We start from the raw sequence: 14,095 nt of genomic DNA on the forward strand, positions 1-14,095 counted from the left end.
CCGGCCTCTCCCCTCCTCCCTCCACGCCACCCGCCCGGAGCATGCTGGGTAATGTCCGCGGGGAAGAGATGGGGGGGCGGGGGGGGGGAGGCAGACGGCGGAGATCATAAGTAAGGAGGAGAAGGTGGAGGAGGGGCGGGCGGGCGGAGGAAGGACGAGATGTGGAGGGTAGGAAGGCCGGACTGCCGAGGGCCCTTATTCATCACTGCTGGCATTCTAATTTGACACCTAGCATGAGACCGAAAGACCCATCGATCAGCGGCGTCGGTTGGGTTCGGGCGGTGAGGAAAAGCGGAGGCGGCCCCTTTAATAAGGCACTGCTGCCGACTACCGCACACGCGTCGCCCCGGCCCACCACACGCACATTATCACCAAACCCTCTCTCTTTCTCTCTCTCGCCCTTGCCCAGACCCTTGCCGCCGCCCCCCCAGTGGTTGAGTCAGCTAGCCGTGAACATCAGGCCTGCTCAACCTCTACTCCCCCCTTCAACTACCTTCCGGTGCTTTCTACCAAACCCATCTGTTCAGACCTCAGGTACTGTGAGCCCTGTGACGACCAAACACACACACACACACACACACACACCACACACACACACGCTCTCCTCACGCTCGTGTGCACAGTGCACAGGGGGGACTGGTGGGCCGATTCACCTGTTCTGGGTGGATGGCTGGCTGGACACTGTCATTCTCTCTCTCTCTCTCTCTCTCTCTCTCTCTCTCTCTCTCTCTCTCTCTCTCTCTCTCCACCTCTCTCTCTCTCTCTCTCTCTCTGTATTTCTCTCTCTCACCACCTGTCTCTCTCCCCTATCTCTCTCTCTCTCTCCCCACCCTCTCTCTCTCTCTCTCTCTCTCTCTCTCTCTCTCTCTCTCTCTCTCTCTCTCCACCTGTCTCTCTCTCTCTTTCTGTATTTCTGTTAGCAGCCTACACTTTGTTTTACATGAATATGTATCCTGGTCAGATCCTAGTATATATGAGCTAGGCTGCATAACAGGGTTATGCAAATTCAACAACAAATGAAAATACCACTGGCAATATGCATATTAATGTACCCGCAGTGTTTCTTGTTCGGGTCCATTCAAATAGAACGTTCTGGAATGTAATTATGTCCGGGCCATATTGAATCCATTTAGACAAGTTCCAAAAACACTGTCTTGTTTTCTGACATTTAAAGTAACCGTAGATGTATTAAGAAACTGTGGTTTGTGAAAAGTGTGTTTTACGAGGTTAAGGTTCGTGAAAAGGCTGTAAATGAAGGGGGAAATTCAAACAACCACGAAAAAAAACTAACACCCCCCCCCAAAAAAAAGAAATGCTTGCGCGCTCTGTAAACACTGAAAGGAAACGGCTGGCACAGGGCCCATCTCCAGATTGAGTCATACGTTGGTGAAGCCGTACCGTGCACTGTGACGCCGTGCAAAGGGCCCTTCACCGTGAGTCATCTGAAAGATCTAAGAATACCTCCGCGGTACAGAGGGACATGGTTGTTCATGTCGTTACTGCAGTGTTCCTGGGGGGGCCACACGCAAAGTAACTCCACTTGAGTGGCCATTTTCCTTCACCGTCATCAAGAGGATGAGATGAGGACAAAGGGGTGTTTACAGAAGTAGACAGACTGGAGCAGGCAGCACTGTGTCAGGAAAGGGAATGACATGGAACAGTACTGGTAGCTGTATGTTTGGAAAAGCAACCGTCCCAAACTGACCTTTGACCTGTCCCAAAATGTAAATTCTTGTGTTTTTGCATTTTGACATTCGGACATGGGTCTAGGAATATTGAAACGCTACTTAAGTGATTCATTCAGTCGTGGGGCTCAAATCGGTGTCTGAATTTCAATGTGAACACAGACACGATAGAGTACACAATTGTCTTGCTTGTTTCATGGTGGGGCTGACACACCTAACTGAAGGTTTGAAAAGCGTTTCTAAAGGTGTCTCCTCCTCTCTCTACAGTCGTAGCGCTACTGTCATTTCGAGCACTAAGGTGTCCCGTCGTCCCCAGCATGAGCATTGTTATGGCGTCGATGATGCGCCAGAGTGTCTCCTACAGGGAAGACTGTACCTAAGTGCTGGCTATCTCCAGGTATCCATCCTTAACAGTTGATTTTACAGTGAGTCATTTAGCTCCTATCCAGAGCGACTTACAGTGAGTACAGGGACAATTTGCCCGAGGCAAGTACGGTGAAGTGCCTCGCCCAAAGACACAACGTCATTTGGCATGGCCGGGAATCGAACCTGGAACATTCTGATTACGGTAATAGTCAGATTTCTTAACCGCTCAGCCATCCTGGAGCAGCCCCAGGGCGTCTGGGGAATGGGAGGTTACCTTGAGAGCCTCCTTCTCCTTCTCCACCCTCTGGAACTCCAGGTGCTCCTTCACCAGGGCCGTCTCCTTGCCATTGATCTCCTCCTTCATCTGGTCGATCTGGTGGTTCATAATCTTCAGCTTCCTTTTCATCTCTGTGATCTCGTCCTGGGATGGAGAGAGAGGGGGAGAGAGAGATAGAGGGGGGAGAGAGAGAGAGAGAGAGAGAGAGAGAGAGAGAGATGAGGATGTGACAGGGTGGGGAATGGAAAGGAGGGAGGGAGGGATGGGGAGAGAGGGAAGGGGGGTGTAATCAGGGTGGAGTATGGAGTAAAAGTGTGTGAAGGAGAGGAAATGAGCAAAAGAGAGAGAGAGAGAGAGAGAGAGAGAGAGAGAGAGAGAGAGAGAGAGAGAGAGAGAGAGAGAGAGAGAGAGAGAGAGAGAGAGAGAGAGAGAGAGAGAGAGAGAGAGAGAGAGAGAGAGACAGAAAGGGGTGAAAGGGAGGGGCAGTGAACAAATGAGGTGAAGGAGGTGAGGGAATGGGAGGGGAAAGAGAAAAAATGGTTCAGAGGCAATCAGACAAAATGAGAGAGAGAGAGAGATCCAGAGAGAGAGACAGAGAGAGACACAGAGAAGGGCAAAGGAAGAAGAGGGAGAGGGGTATAAAAGGACTCATTAAAAAATTACACCCGTGGTCAGAAAAGTTACACAGCCCCTGACAAGGTCGAACTGCTTGTCAGGCAAAGACAGACGTCAGAGAACAGGGGGATGACTTTCCCTTTCCTCACCAACTGGCAGGAAAAAATGAAAGCATGATTAAATAAAAAGGCTGAATGAAAGTAGAGAATTATTCTTTGATACGTGCCGAATCAAAATCGCTCTCTGATATGGCATTCCCTGACATTATTCTTCTCTTCTCAAAGCATCAGAGGAACTGGGCTGGCAAAATATTAGCAGTCGATCGGAGTTTTGTGATATGTTCTGGGGGTTTTTGGCAGGAAAGTTACTGGGTATAGCTACGCAACAATGTTGGAGTGGGGTTTAAATGGAACACAGCACAAATGAACAATCCACAAGTCCATTAGTGTTTGGGTTCATGATCTGGATTGCAGATTACATTGGACTTGCCTCTACTTATATTAAGCTGTTGCTATGCTAGTGGAGGTAGTGGAGAAGGGAACTTCCTTTTGACAGAACCTATTTACTTCCTCTGAGGAAAGTGGGGTGAAGTAGGGTGAGTAAAGTGAGTCTGGGAGAAGGAGGCATTCAGAGGCTGTTGAAGCCTGCTTCGCTAGATTGAGGGATGGATAAATGGATGCCACATACCATAAAACAGCCTCTAATAAAAAGATGATTCATGAATTCAATCGCATCATCAATCAGCCTGAGGAAGTTCTAAACCGTGTATGCGTGCGCCTATTTATGTAGAACCTGTGAATGTGTGTCTCGAGGGGGGTGTGTCCAAGCAGGTGTGTGTGTGTGTGTCCGAGCAGGTGTGTGTGTGTGTGTCCAAGCAGGTGTGTGTGTCCGAGCAGGTGTGTGTGTGTGTGTGTGTGGTACCTGGGCCTCGATGAGGTTCTTGCTGTAGAGGTTCCTGTCGGAGCGGACCGCCTCGTACAGGTTCTGCTGCTGCTTCAGCTTGGTCTCCGCCTCGGCGATCTTCTTCTTGTAGTCAAAGATCTGCATCTCGCGCACCTTGATGTCCTCCATGTGCTGGAGCACCTGTGGAAGGAGGGAGGGAGGAGAGAGAGAGGGGGGGTGAGAGAGTCCTCCCCTTGTGAAGTGGAGGAGACCTGCATTAAAGTGCCTCTGATGGCCAGATCGCTCCACTCTGCTGGGATTGATTGATTTGGTCGACGGGACCGCCCCGGCCTCCCACAGTCCTCGTCCTTCTCAGCGCGAGCGGCTCGACAGCCAGATAAGTAATGTCAAATTACATTCCAGACAGATCTGTTTCTGGGAATCAAATTAGATGTCTGGTTTTATATTGTGCGCCTCCCCTAGCATAGATCTGCTAATCCAATCATAGAGTGCCGTGTCTCAGTTCTTCCCTTTACCACCTCAGAGGCAAAATGCACAGAATCAAATGTAAAGAAGTGTGTGTGTGTGTGTGTGGGTGGGTGTGGGGGGGTTTACGTCAGCATAGTTGTGGGCATGGGTGTGTTTGAGTGTGGGTGTGTGCAGTCAGGGATAAAGGCGCAGAAGAAAATGTTCTTATTAGTGTGCTGAATGTCCTACAATATTAGTCTATAGGGACACTGCTTAAGTACGTTCAGATCATAAATATATTCCTCTAACACATGGTGTCATTACCTTCACTGTGTGCTCTTGGAGAGCTAAAGCCCATTTTGGAAATAACCATGGCAGAGAACACACGAGTGAGATGAAAAATCAATGTTTAATCTTTTCTGGGGCACGGCCAGAAAGCGGAAACTGTCAGTTTCCAAATTGAGGAGTGGTTATTAACACATTATTTTCATTCAAAGCCTACTGATCTTCTTTATTGAATGGTTATCATTGTGTTAGCTAGGTACAGTGGAGAAGGAGGCTGATGGCTTTGTTCACTGTCAATTCTCTGGTCAGCAATCCTTAACTGAGGAGGACCAAGGAACTTGAGGAAACACAATTACTAGTTGACTCGTACAATAGAATTCGAAATTAGTTATTGCTCGGCCATACTTTTGAAGAAACCCAAGTGAACTCCTTTAGGTTGTTAAACTTGTTGAGTGCGAGCGATACAGTTCCCCATTGATTTATCCAGCCCTGTTTGTGCATTGACTGCAGAATTCTAATCACAAAAATAGGGGCAAAAGTATTCATGAATTGTAAAGCAATCCCTTGATTAAGGGCCCTTGTCAATGTTAAAGACACACTTGGAAAGCCATTACCACAGTGCTTGTTTTAAACGTGGCATGCTTCCGTTTCTTCAAGGTTCTTTGTAAAAACAAGAAGAAGAAAAAAAAAAATACATGAAGAAAAAAGAACATCAACAAATTTGATTTCAACTTTCCAAAATGGCTGACGTGAGCCTGCCCGTTTTAAGAAGTTTGAGAGAAGTCATTATGGCTACGTTAGGTACCTGCAGGCCTCCTGAACACTGTGGGGGCTGAACACTGTGTCCACACAGCATGTCTCTGACACTCAGAAGACAGCTATGGGTATGGATACATTACAACCATGCCGCAGTAAAAAACAAAAAGGCACTATCGTTTCTATTCCTTTCTACTTTCCTCTACTCTGTCCTGCTTTAGGCCCTGTTTAGCTCTGATTGGCTGTATCCTCCTTTCCTCAACTCTCCTCTGCTCCGATTGGCTGTACCCTCCTTCCCTCAAATCTCCTCTGCTCCAATTGGCTGTACCCTCTTTTCCTCAACTCCCCTCTCTCCTCTGCTCTGATTGGCTGTACCCTCATTTCCTCAACTCCCCTCTGCTCCAATTGGCTGTACCCTCCTTTCCTCAACTCCCCTCTGCTCCGATTGGCTGTACCCTCCTTTCCTCAACTCCCCTCTGCTCCGATTGGCTGTAGCCTGCTTTCATCAACTCTCCTCTGCTCTACTCTACTGTCCCCTCGTCTAGTAGATTCCATTCTCCTGTATTCAGCGCTACACTTGTACACAGTGTCAGTATATTCTGGTGTATTCTCTATTCAAATCAATGTTACAAGCTTGAATGTAATCTGGCGCTCTTGTTTGGTGCCATGAGCTTTAACGGCTTGGCAGTGTCAGGGTCCCAGGGTGTCTCTCTGCTGTTCATAAATGCTCCTTACGCTCTCGGTACCGTGAATGGAGAGAACCTTGGGTTAGAAACGAGAAGGTACTGTACGTGCAGCATGCGCGATGACACGTTGTTCCGATGCCCAGCTATGGTTACTATGGTTATTACCACCCCCCACCCCCCCCCCCCGTGTGTGTTTTCCGTACCCATTATCATGTCTTTCAGAGGCCGCCGTGAATCGCTTAGATCGAGACAGGGACGCAACGAAGGCTGTGCGGGCTTCTGTTTAACGGATAACAAAGACGCAGAGGGGTCTAACACTCATAACCACAAGCCACACGCGAGCTCAGCGAGGGCTTCTCACAGCCTCGAATAACACGTTATGAAACCAGACGCTGTGCCGGTTGGCAACCGCGATCTGCGAGAGAAATGACTCAAGCAACAGGATATTTCAATGGAGGCTGTTTCTAAGGGGTTTGTCCTGTTTTAGCTGTTTTTTTATCCCCACCCTCAAGCGTCTGGCTTTGTACAAAGTACCAGCGCCTTTTTTCAGATTCTGGTCCCGTTTCGTCAAAATCAGCCTCGTGTACGTTTGTCATGGCGACGGACGCCCCGGCCTGTGCACCTGCCTTGTACGTGAGGTCGCTGGCCTCGTTGATGTAGCGGTCGCGCTCCTTCTCCAGCTGGTAGATGATCTTGCGCTGCTTCTGGGCCTCCTCGCGGTAGTTCATGATCTCCTGGTCCAGGTTCTTCTTGGACTGCTCGTGCAGCTTCACCATGTTCAGCTGCTTCTCTGTGGCGTTGGCCGCCTTGATCATGTTCTGGTGGAGACACAGACGCACACACACACACACACACACACACGTACACACGCACACACACACGCACACGAGCGGGGAGACACGCACACGCATTTGCACAATGGATTAGCTGGATGAATTAGCTAAGCGGATGAGGGCATGTTTGGTCTAGGAGTGTGCATTTGGCAAAGATGTTCCGCATATTGCTGGCATTCAGGCGATTATCTGACTCCATACAATTGGAACAAATCAAGCAAGACCTGCAAATAACCAAAGGAGCAAAGCACTGAGGAGGATGCTGTGAAAGGCTTTAGAGCAGAAAATAGCCCAGTGCCATTGGACAAAAAAAAACAAACACTTAAGACACACGAAAAAACATTCATTCCTCCTTGTAAGATCTCCTTCTCCACAGCCCTCTCTCTTACCGCCCACCCCGACCGCCCCCACGCCTAACCCCCAATCCAAGCTACGTTCAGCGGGCATATCACCACACACAAACGCCGCCCCCCCCCCCCCCTACCTCTTAGCATGCCAGCGTGTAGCGCTGCACAGCCAGGGCAGATGAAATATGAATGGGCCTCTCTCATCTCCTTATACACAACAACAATACAATATTTAGCACATCATCATCAGTGTCGGAGGCACTCGCCGTTTCACTCTGCCATCGGGAGCCTTGAAGAGCAATTAAGACGCTCGTTTGGATTTTTTTCTGGTGAAGAAAAGAGTGGGGGTGGGTGGGGGGGGGGGGGTGGGAGGTAGGGGGGGTGGCGGCCTTCGACAACACTTTAAGTACAATATCTATCACTTTAAAGAGCAGGGACGACGTCATGCTGGGGCAATGACAAATGAGTTTGGTTCGTCTTTTTCTTGGGGTGTGCGCGACTCCTGGGCTCGGCGTTAACGGCCTCGCCACGTGACACGACCCGTGTCATGACGTGTCAGGTGGGTCCGTGTTGGCGTGTGGCGGGCGTGGACCTGCGGGGGAGCCGGACACCTTTAAGAAAGCGCAGTGGAGAGGTGCGGCCTTCAGCCTGGGCCCGACAGGGATGGGGGGGGGGGGGGTCACTGTGACAGCCTCGTATGGTAACACACACCTCCACTAACACGCACGAGTTCACGCACGCCGAAACACACGCACGCACCCAACGAAACACACACACACGTGTTTGCATACAATATCTCTCCCTACTCTTTACCTTGTTGAGGATGTCCCTCTCTCTCCCTACTCTTTACCTTGTTGAGGATGTCCCTCTCTCTCCCTACTCTTTACCTTGTGGAGGATGTCCCTCTCTCTCCCTACTCTTTACCTTGTTGAGGATGTCTCTCTCTCTCCCTACTCTTTACCTTGTTGAGGATGTCCCTCTCTCTCCCTACTCTTTACCTTGTTGAGGATGTCCCTCTCTCTCCCTACTCTTTACCTTGTTGAGGATGTCCCTCTCTCTCCCTACTCTTTACCTTGTGGAGGATGTCCCTCTCTCTCCCTACTCTTTACCTTGTTGAGGATGTCCCTCTCTCTCCCTACTCTTTACCTTGTTGAGGATGTCCCTCTCTCTCCCTACTCTTTACCTTGTTGAGGATGTCCCTCTCTCTCCCTACTCTTTACCTTGTTGAGGATGTCCCTCTCTCTCCCTACTCTTTACCTTGTTGAGGATGTCCCTCTCTCTCCCTACTCTTTACCTTGTGGAGGATGTCCCTCTCTCTCCCTACTCTTTACCTTGTTGAGGATGTCCCTCTCTCTCCCTACTCTTTACCTTGTTGAGGATGTCCCTCTCTCTCCCTACTCTTTACCTTGTTGAGGATGTCTCTCTCTCTCCCTACTCTTTACCTTGTTGAGGATGTCCCTCTCTCTCCCTACTCTTTACCTTGTTGAGGATGTCCCTCTCTCTCCCTACTCTTTACCTTGTTGAGGATGTCCCTCTCTCTCCCTACTCTTTACCTTGTTGAGGATGTCTCTCTCTCTCCCTACTCTTTACCTTGTTGAGGATGTCCCTCTCTCTCCCTACTCTTTACCTTGTTGAGGATGTCCCTCTCTCTCCCTACTCTTTACCTTGTTGAGGATGTCCCTCTCTCTCCCTACTCTTTACCTTGTTGAGGATGTCCCTCTCTCTCCCTACTCTTTACCTTGTGGAGGATGTCCCTCTCTCTCCCTACTCTTTACCTTGTTGAGGATGTCCCTCTCTCTCCCTACTCTTTACCTTGTGGAGGATGTCCCTCTCTCTCCCTACTCTTTACCTTGTTGAGGATGTCCCTCTCTCTCCCTACTCTTTACCTTGTTGAGGATGTCCCTCTCTCTCCCTACTCTTTACCTTGTTGAGGATGTCCCTCTCTCTCCCTACTCTTTACCTTATTGAGGATGTCTCTCTCTCGGACCAGCTCGTCAATGGCCTTCTTGTCGACCTCCACCTGCTTCCTGGACGACTCCATCTCTGCGCGAGAAGGGGAGGAGAGACACAAAGAAACATTTACATTTAGTCATTTTAGTCATTAAGCAGGCGCTCTTATCCAGAGCGACTTACGGTAAGTACAGGGACATTCCCCCAAGGCAAATAGGGTGAAGTGCCTTGCCCAGGGACACAACGTCATTTTGCACGTCCAGGAATCGGACCCAGCAACCATCTGATTACTAGCCCGATTCCCTAACCGCTCAGCCATCTTACTCCTGACAAACTGCCTGTTTAGGGCCCCTGATGGGATGTTTTGATAACTGCCAATTTTCCCACCCTCTCTTTTGAGAAACGGTGGGTCTAATATGCTGTTCAGGCTCCAGCGCATCAAGCCCGTATGGAATAATTACATGAGAGAGGAAGCCTATTATTTCCATGTCGGGGAATGGGGGCGGTGAGCGGGCGGGACGGGGAGGGAGTCAGAGAGAGGGAGGATGAAGGGACGGGGAGGGAGTCAGAGAGAGGGAGGATGAAGGGACGGGGAGGGAGTCAGAGAGAGGGAGGATGAAGGGACGGGGAGGGAGTCAGAGAGAGGGAGGATGAAGGGACGGGGAGGGAGTCAGAGAGAGGGAGGATGAAGGGACGGGGAGGGAGTCAGAGAGAGGGAGGATGAAGGGACGGGGAGGGAGTCAGAGAGAGGGAGGATGAAGGGACGGGGAGGGAGTCAGAGAGAGGGAGGATGAAGGGACGGGGAGGGAGTCAGAGAGAGGGAGGATGAAGGGACGGGGAGGGAGTCAGAGAGAGGGAGGATGAAGGGACGGGGAGGGAGTCAGAGAGAGGGAGGATGAAGGGACGGGGAGGGAGTCAGAGAGAGGGAGGATGAAGGGACGGGGAGGGAGTCAGAGAGAGGGAGGATGAAGGGACGGGGAGGGAGTCAGAGAGAGGGAGGATGAAGGGACGGGGAGGGAGTCAGAGAGAGGGAGGATGAAGGGACGGGCAGGGAGTCAGAGAGAGGGAGGATGAAGGGACGGGGAGGGATTCAGAGAGAGGGAGGATGAATGGACGGGGAGGGAGTCAGAGAGAGGGAGGATGAAGGGACGGGCAGGGAGTCAGAGAGAGGGAGGATGAAGGGACGGGGAGGGAGTCAGAGAGAGGGAGGATGAAGGGACGGGGAGGGAGTCACAGAGAGGGAGGATGAAGGGACGGGGAGGGAGTCAGAGAGAGGGAGGATGAAGGGACGGGGATGGAGTCAGAGAGAGGGAGGATGAAGGGACGGGGAGGGAGTCAGAGAGAGGGAGGATGAAGGGACGGGGATGAGATGAAGAGTCAGACGTGGGGGGGGGACTGACTGAAGGGCAACGGGGATAGGGAGGGGAAGAGACAACACAAGAGGGGAGAGAGAGAGGCGGGTGAGAGATGGACAGGTGGGAAGGGGGGGAGGGGGTGGTGGGGGGAGGGAGTGGTGGGGGGAGGGAGGGAGGGAGGGGTTGGATGGATGTGGGGGAGGGAAGAAAAAGAGAACGGTATTGGGGGCAAACCCAGAGCCAGAGAAATTGGACAACTGTGAGTCCAAGAATGAGTGAGAGAGAGATGGAGAGAACAGGAAATAAAGAGAGAGAGCGAGAGCGCTGGTGAAAAGACAGGAGCAGGAACATCACACGGAGCGTTGTTAAGTGGGCGCCGTGTCAGAAGGCATGAGCATCTGTGTTGTCATGTCAAATGGCCATTCCGTGTACTCCCCTCGGGGCCGCTTGGCGCGGCGAGCGGGATCGCCGACCTCCCCGCATGCTCCCCTTCAATCCATCACTCACGGGGGGACAGTTATTAACGTGACACCTGCTCTTTTTTTATATACCTCGTCCATTGCGATACGCCAAAAACTGCCCACCGGACGCCACTCAAGCATGGCAGAGCCCTGTGGTGCCAACCAATTAATGACGAAAATCCACGCACACACGCGCACACACACTTAATCATCATCACTACCAATCCTCACATCGGGTGATGACTCACCGCTGTTGAGCTTTGTTTTTGTTTTGTTTTTTCGTTATGAGGGACAGAGAGGGCGAGAGAAAAATGATCAAAAGTCTCTGGTTTGTGATGGGCATCGCACAGCCCCAGAACCACCTGGCAGATCAATAGACATGTCAACAGCACACAGGGGGATTTGAATGTCTCTTGGAGTTGCAGATGAAGACGTCAGAGGGGGGGGATCTCGGCTGTCGAGAGGAATGAGGCGGTCCTGACAGTGTCAGGCGGAACAGACGCAGAGCAGAGGAGACAGTTTAAGTGCCAATTGCGTGTGTGTGGAAGTGTGTGTGGGGGTGTGTGTGTGTGTGTGTGGGGGAGTATGTCTGGTGTGTGTGTGTGTGTGTGTGAAAGAGGCTGTCTGGTTGTCAGTGCGTGTGAGGGAGAGAGAGAGAGAGAGAGAGAGAGAGAGAGAGAGAGAGAGAGAGAGAGAGAGAGAGAGAGAGAGAGAAAGAAAGACTGTCTGGCTGTCTATCTGAGTGTGTGTGTGTGTGTGAGAGAAAGAGAGAAAGAGAGACAGAGAGAGAGAGAGAGAGAGAGAGAGAGAGAGAGACAGAAAGAGAGAGAGACAGAAAGAGAGAGAGAGACAGCCAGCATTGTGCATGGTGGCGTGTGTGTAGCGTCAGTGTGTCAGCCTCTCCTTGCCTCTGTCCAGGCCCGCTATCTGGTTCTTCAGCGTGTCCCTCTGCTGCTCCACGTCCAGCTTCTGCTCCTCCATCTGCCGGAGCCTCCTCTGGGTGGCCTCCCGCGTTTTCGTCAGCTTGGCTATCTCCTGACGCATCTGACTCACGTCCTCCTCCTTCACCTGGAGACAGGGGAGAGCCAGCCAGGAAGAGGAGGGAGAGAGGGAGAGAGACAGAGAGAGAGAGAGAAAGAGAGAGACAGAGAGAGAGAGAGAGAGAGAGAGAGAGAGAGAGAGAGAGAGAGAGAGAGAGAGAGAGAGAGAGAGAGAGAGAGAGAGAGAGAGAGAGAGAGAGAGAGAGAGAGAGAGAGAGAGAGAGAGAGAGAGAGAGAGAGAGAGAGAGAGAGAGAGAGAGAGAGAGAGAGAGAGAGAGAGAGAGAGAGAGATGGAGGGAGAGACAAAGAGAGGGAGAGAGAGGAAGTGAGGGAGGGAGGGAGGGAGGGAGGGAGAAAAGAGAAAGAGAGAGAGAAGGAAAGCAAGATAGCGAGGAAGAGAGCGAAGGAGAGAGTGAGGATAACAGGTATTTATTGTGTTACAGTGTTGCTGGCATCAGGGGCTCCAGTCCAATTTGCTTTGTCTGCGTGATAGCGGTTCAGGGGAGACCTCTCCGTTCTCTGGAGAGTCCGCCAGACCAAGACAAGTGTTTTACAGTGCTTGGGGCTCAGATAATCTCTCTCTGTTCCCTCCCTCCTGAACTCCCTCTGCCTGCACCGCGGGAAATCACAGCGACCACTTCACAGGACATGACGGCGATCCCGCAATCCTTGAAGGACGCCATCTATCTGGGAATCAGGATGCCTTTTCGCCCGTCGTCAGGAACGGCGTGTTTAAACGCCCGCCTGGCTTGTCGGACGCACTGAGGACGCCGTTTCTCGCGCGCCTCAATGAGCAGGAGACATGTCGTATGAAACGCCATGGAGGAGACAGGGTTACATTTAGTCATTTTAGCAGACGCTCTTTTCCAGAGCGACTTACAGTAAGTACAGGGACATTCCCCCCAGAGGCATGCAGGGTGAAATGCCTTGCCCAAGGACACAACGTCATTTGCACGGCCAGAAATTGAACCGGCAACCTTCTGAGTAATAGCCTGATTCCCTAACCGCTCAGCCATCCCTTATTGTGTTAGCATATGCCGGTGTAGCGTGTTGTTTTTTTAATCAAATGACTAGAGAACTTGTCTCACTTATGGCTTTGGATTTTAAAAAAAACCAGTAATGAGTGTTTGGGGATGAAATGCGTCTAAACAGTGCCCCCTTGTGTTGATGTTCCTCGACGAAGCCCCTTTTCCTCCCACAATGTAATCCCAAGACTCGCACATGAACATCCACTATTCGAGGCGACAACGGGTGTATTCGCATCTCGTGGTTTTAGAACCAGAGCACACAAGGCGACGCACTCTGTATCGACCTGATCGCCCGGTCATCCGGGCCTCGCTGTGTCCCTGTTAGTAGCGCTGGGAGATCAAGTCTCTCTTCCAGCGCAGACTCAGTGCACAGGACTGAAGGCAGGTTCAAGGCTCGGTATTCAGGGGGGCGTTTGTTGATAGCCATTGAATGAACAATCGAGAATATAGGTTGAGTCGAGACAGGATCTAAAAGAGAAAAACGCTGCTAAACGAAGATCTGCCTGGGGGGAGGGAGGGGGGGGGGGGGGGGGGGGTGAGGGGGGGGGGGGTGAGTGCACAGCATATCCATAAGAGTGGGAGAAGCAGGCTTGGTAGGAGCGCTACTCCGAGAAAGGAATTATTAGGCATTACAACTCCTTCGCCTCTCCTAAAGAAGGTCAGGTATCTTTCAATTCCCTCCTTCCCAAGATATCCAAGCGAGCGCACCTGGGCCTAACAGCGGCCGAGCAAAGCTTCTGTCTGTACGAGCTGCTTTGCCAGCAGGGGTGTGTGGCAAAGCAACCGCAAAAAAAGAGCAAGAGCTGCCTTTCCCAGGACTCCTATTATGTAAGGGCCCTGACAGCGGTGTTGTTCGATCTGCACAAGGCAACACTTTGAGAGAGGCTCTCGGTGGATGCCTTTCATCTGGGCCTGGCTGGCATCTCCGCATACAGACACAGGCGTGCACACACAATCTCTCTCTCTCTTTCTTTCTCTCTCACACACAAGCTCTCGCATGTTCCTCACTATCTCAGCCGCCCTCTCGCTCACCCTCTCGTCCTTGCTCACCCACCCACCCC

The 14,095-nt window shown here is 51.4% G+C and overlaps 1 protein-coding gene across 2 annotated transcripts in view; it reads right to left on the reverse strand.

Annotated features, from left to right (window-relative positions):
• The window catches only part of cfap58 (cilia and flagella associated protein 58), a 76,624-nt gene that overhangs the window by 37,782 nt on the left and 24,747 nt on the right, over nt 1-14,095 (reverse strand). For both annotated transcript variants that reach the window (XM_084686023.1, XM_084686022.1), the window contains exons 7-11: nt 11,875-12,034; nt 9,161-9,243; nt 6,647-6,838; nt 3,865-4,026; nt 2,326-2,472 (exon numbers count right to left, since the gene is read on the reverse strand). In XM_084686023.1, the coding sequence (XP_084542149.1) occupies nt 2,326-2,472; nt 3,865-4,026; nt 6,647-6,838; nt 9,161-9,243; nt 11,875-12,034 (744 nt within the window). The remainder of the gene's footprint in view (nt 1-2,325; nt 2,473-3,864; nt 4,027-6,646; nt 6,839-9,160; nt 9,244-11,874; nt 12,035-14,095) is intronic.

Source organism: Hypomesus nipponensis, chromosome 21, assembly GCF_054491055.1.
Source record: "Hypomesus nipponensis isolate SF chromosome 21, ASM5449105v1, whole genome shotgun sequence".
Classification (NCBI taxonomy): domain Eukaryota; kingdom Metazoa; phylum Chordata; class Actinopteri; order Osmeriformes; family Osmeridae; genus Hypomesus; species Hypomesus nipponensis.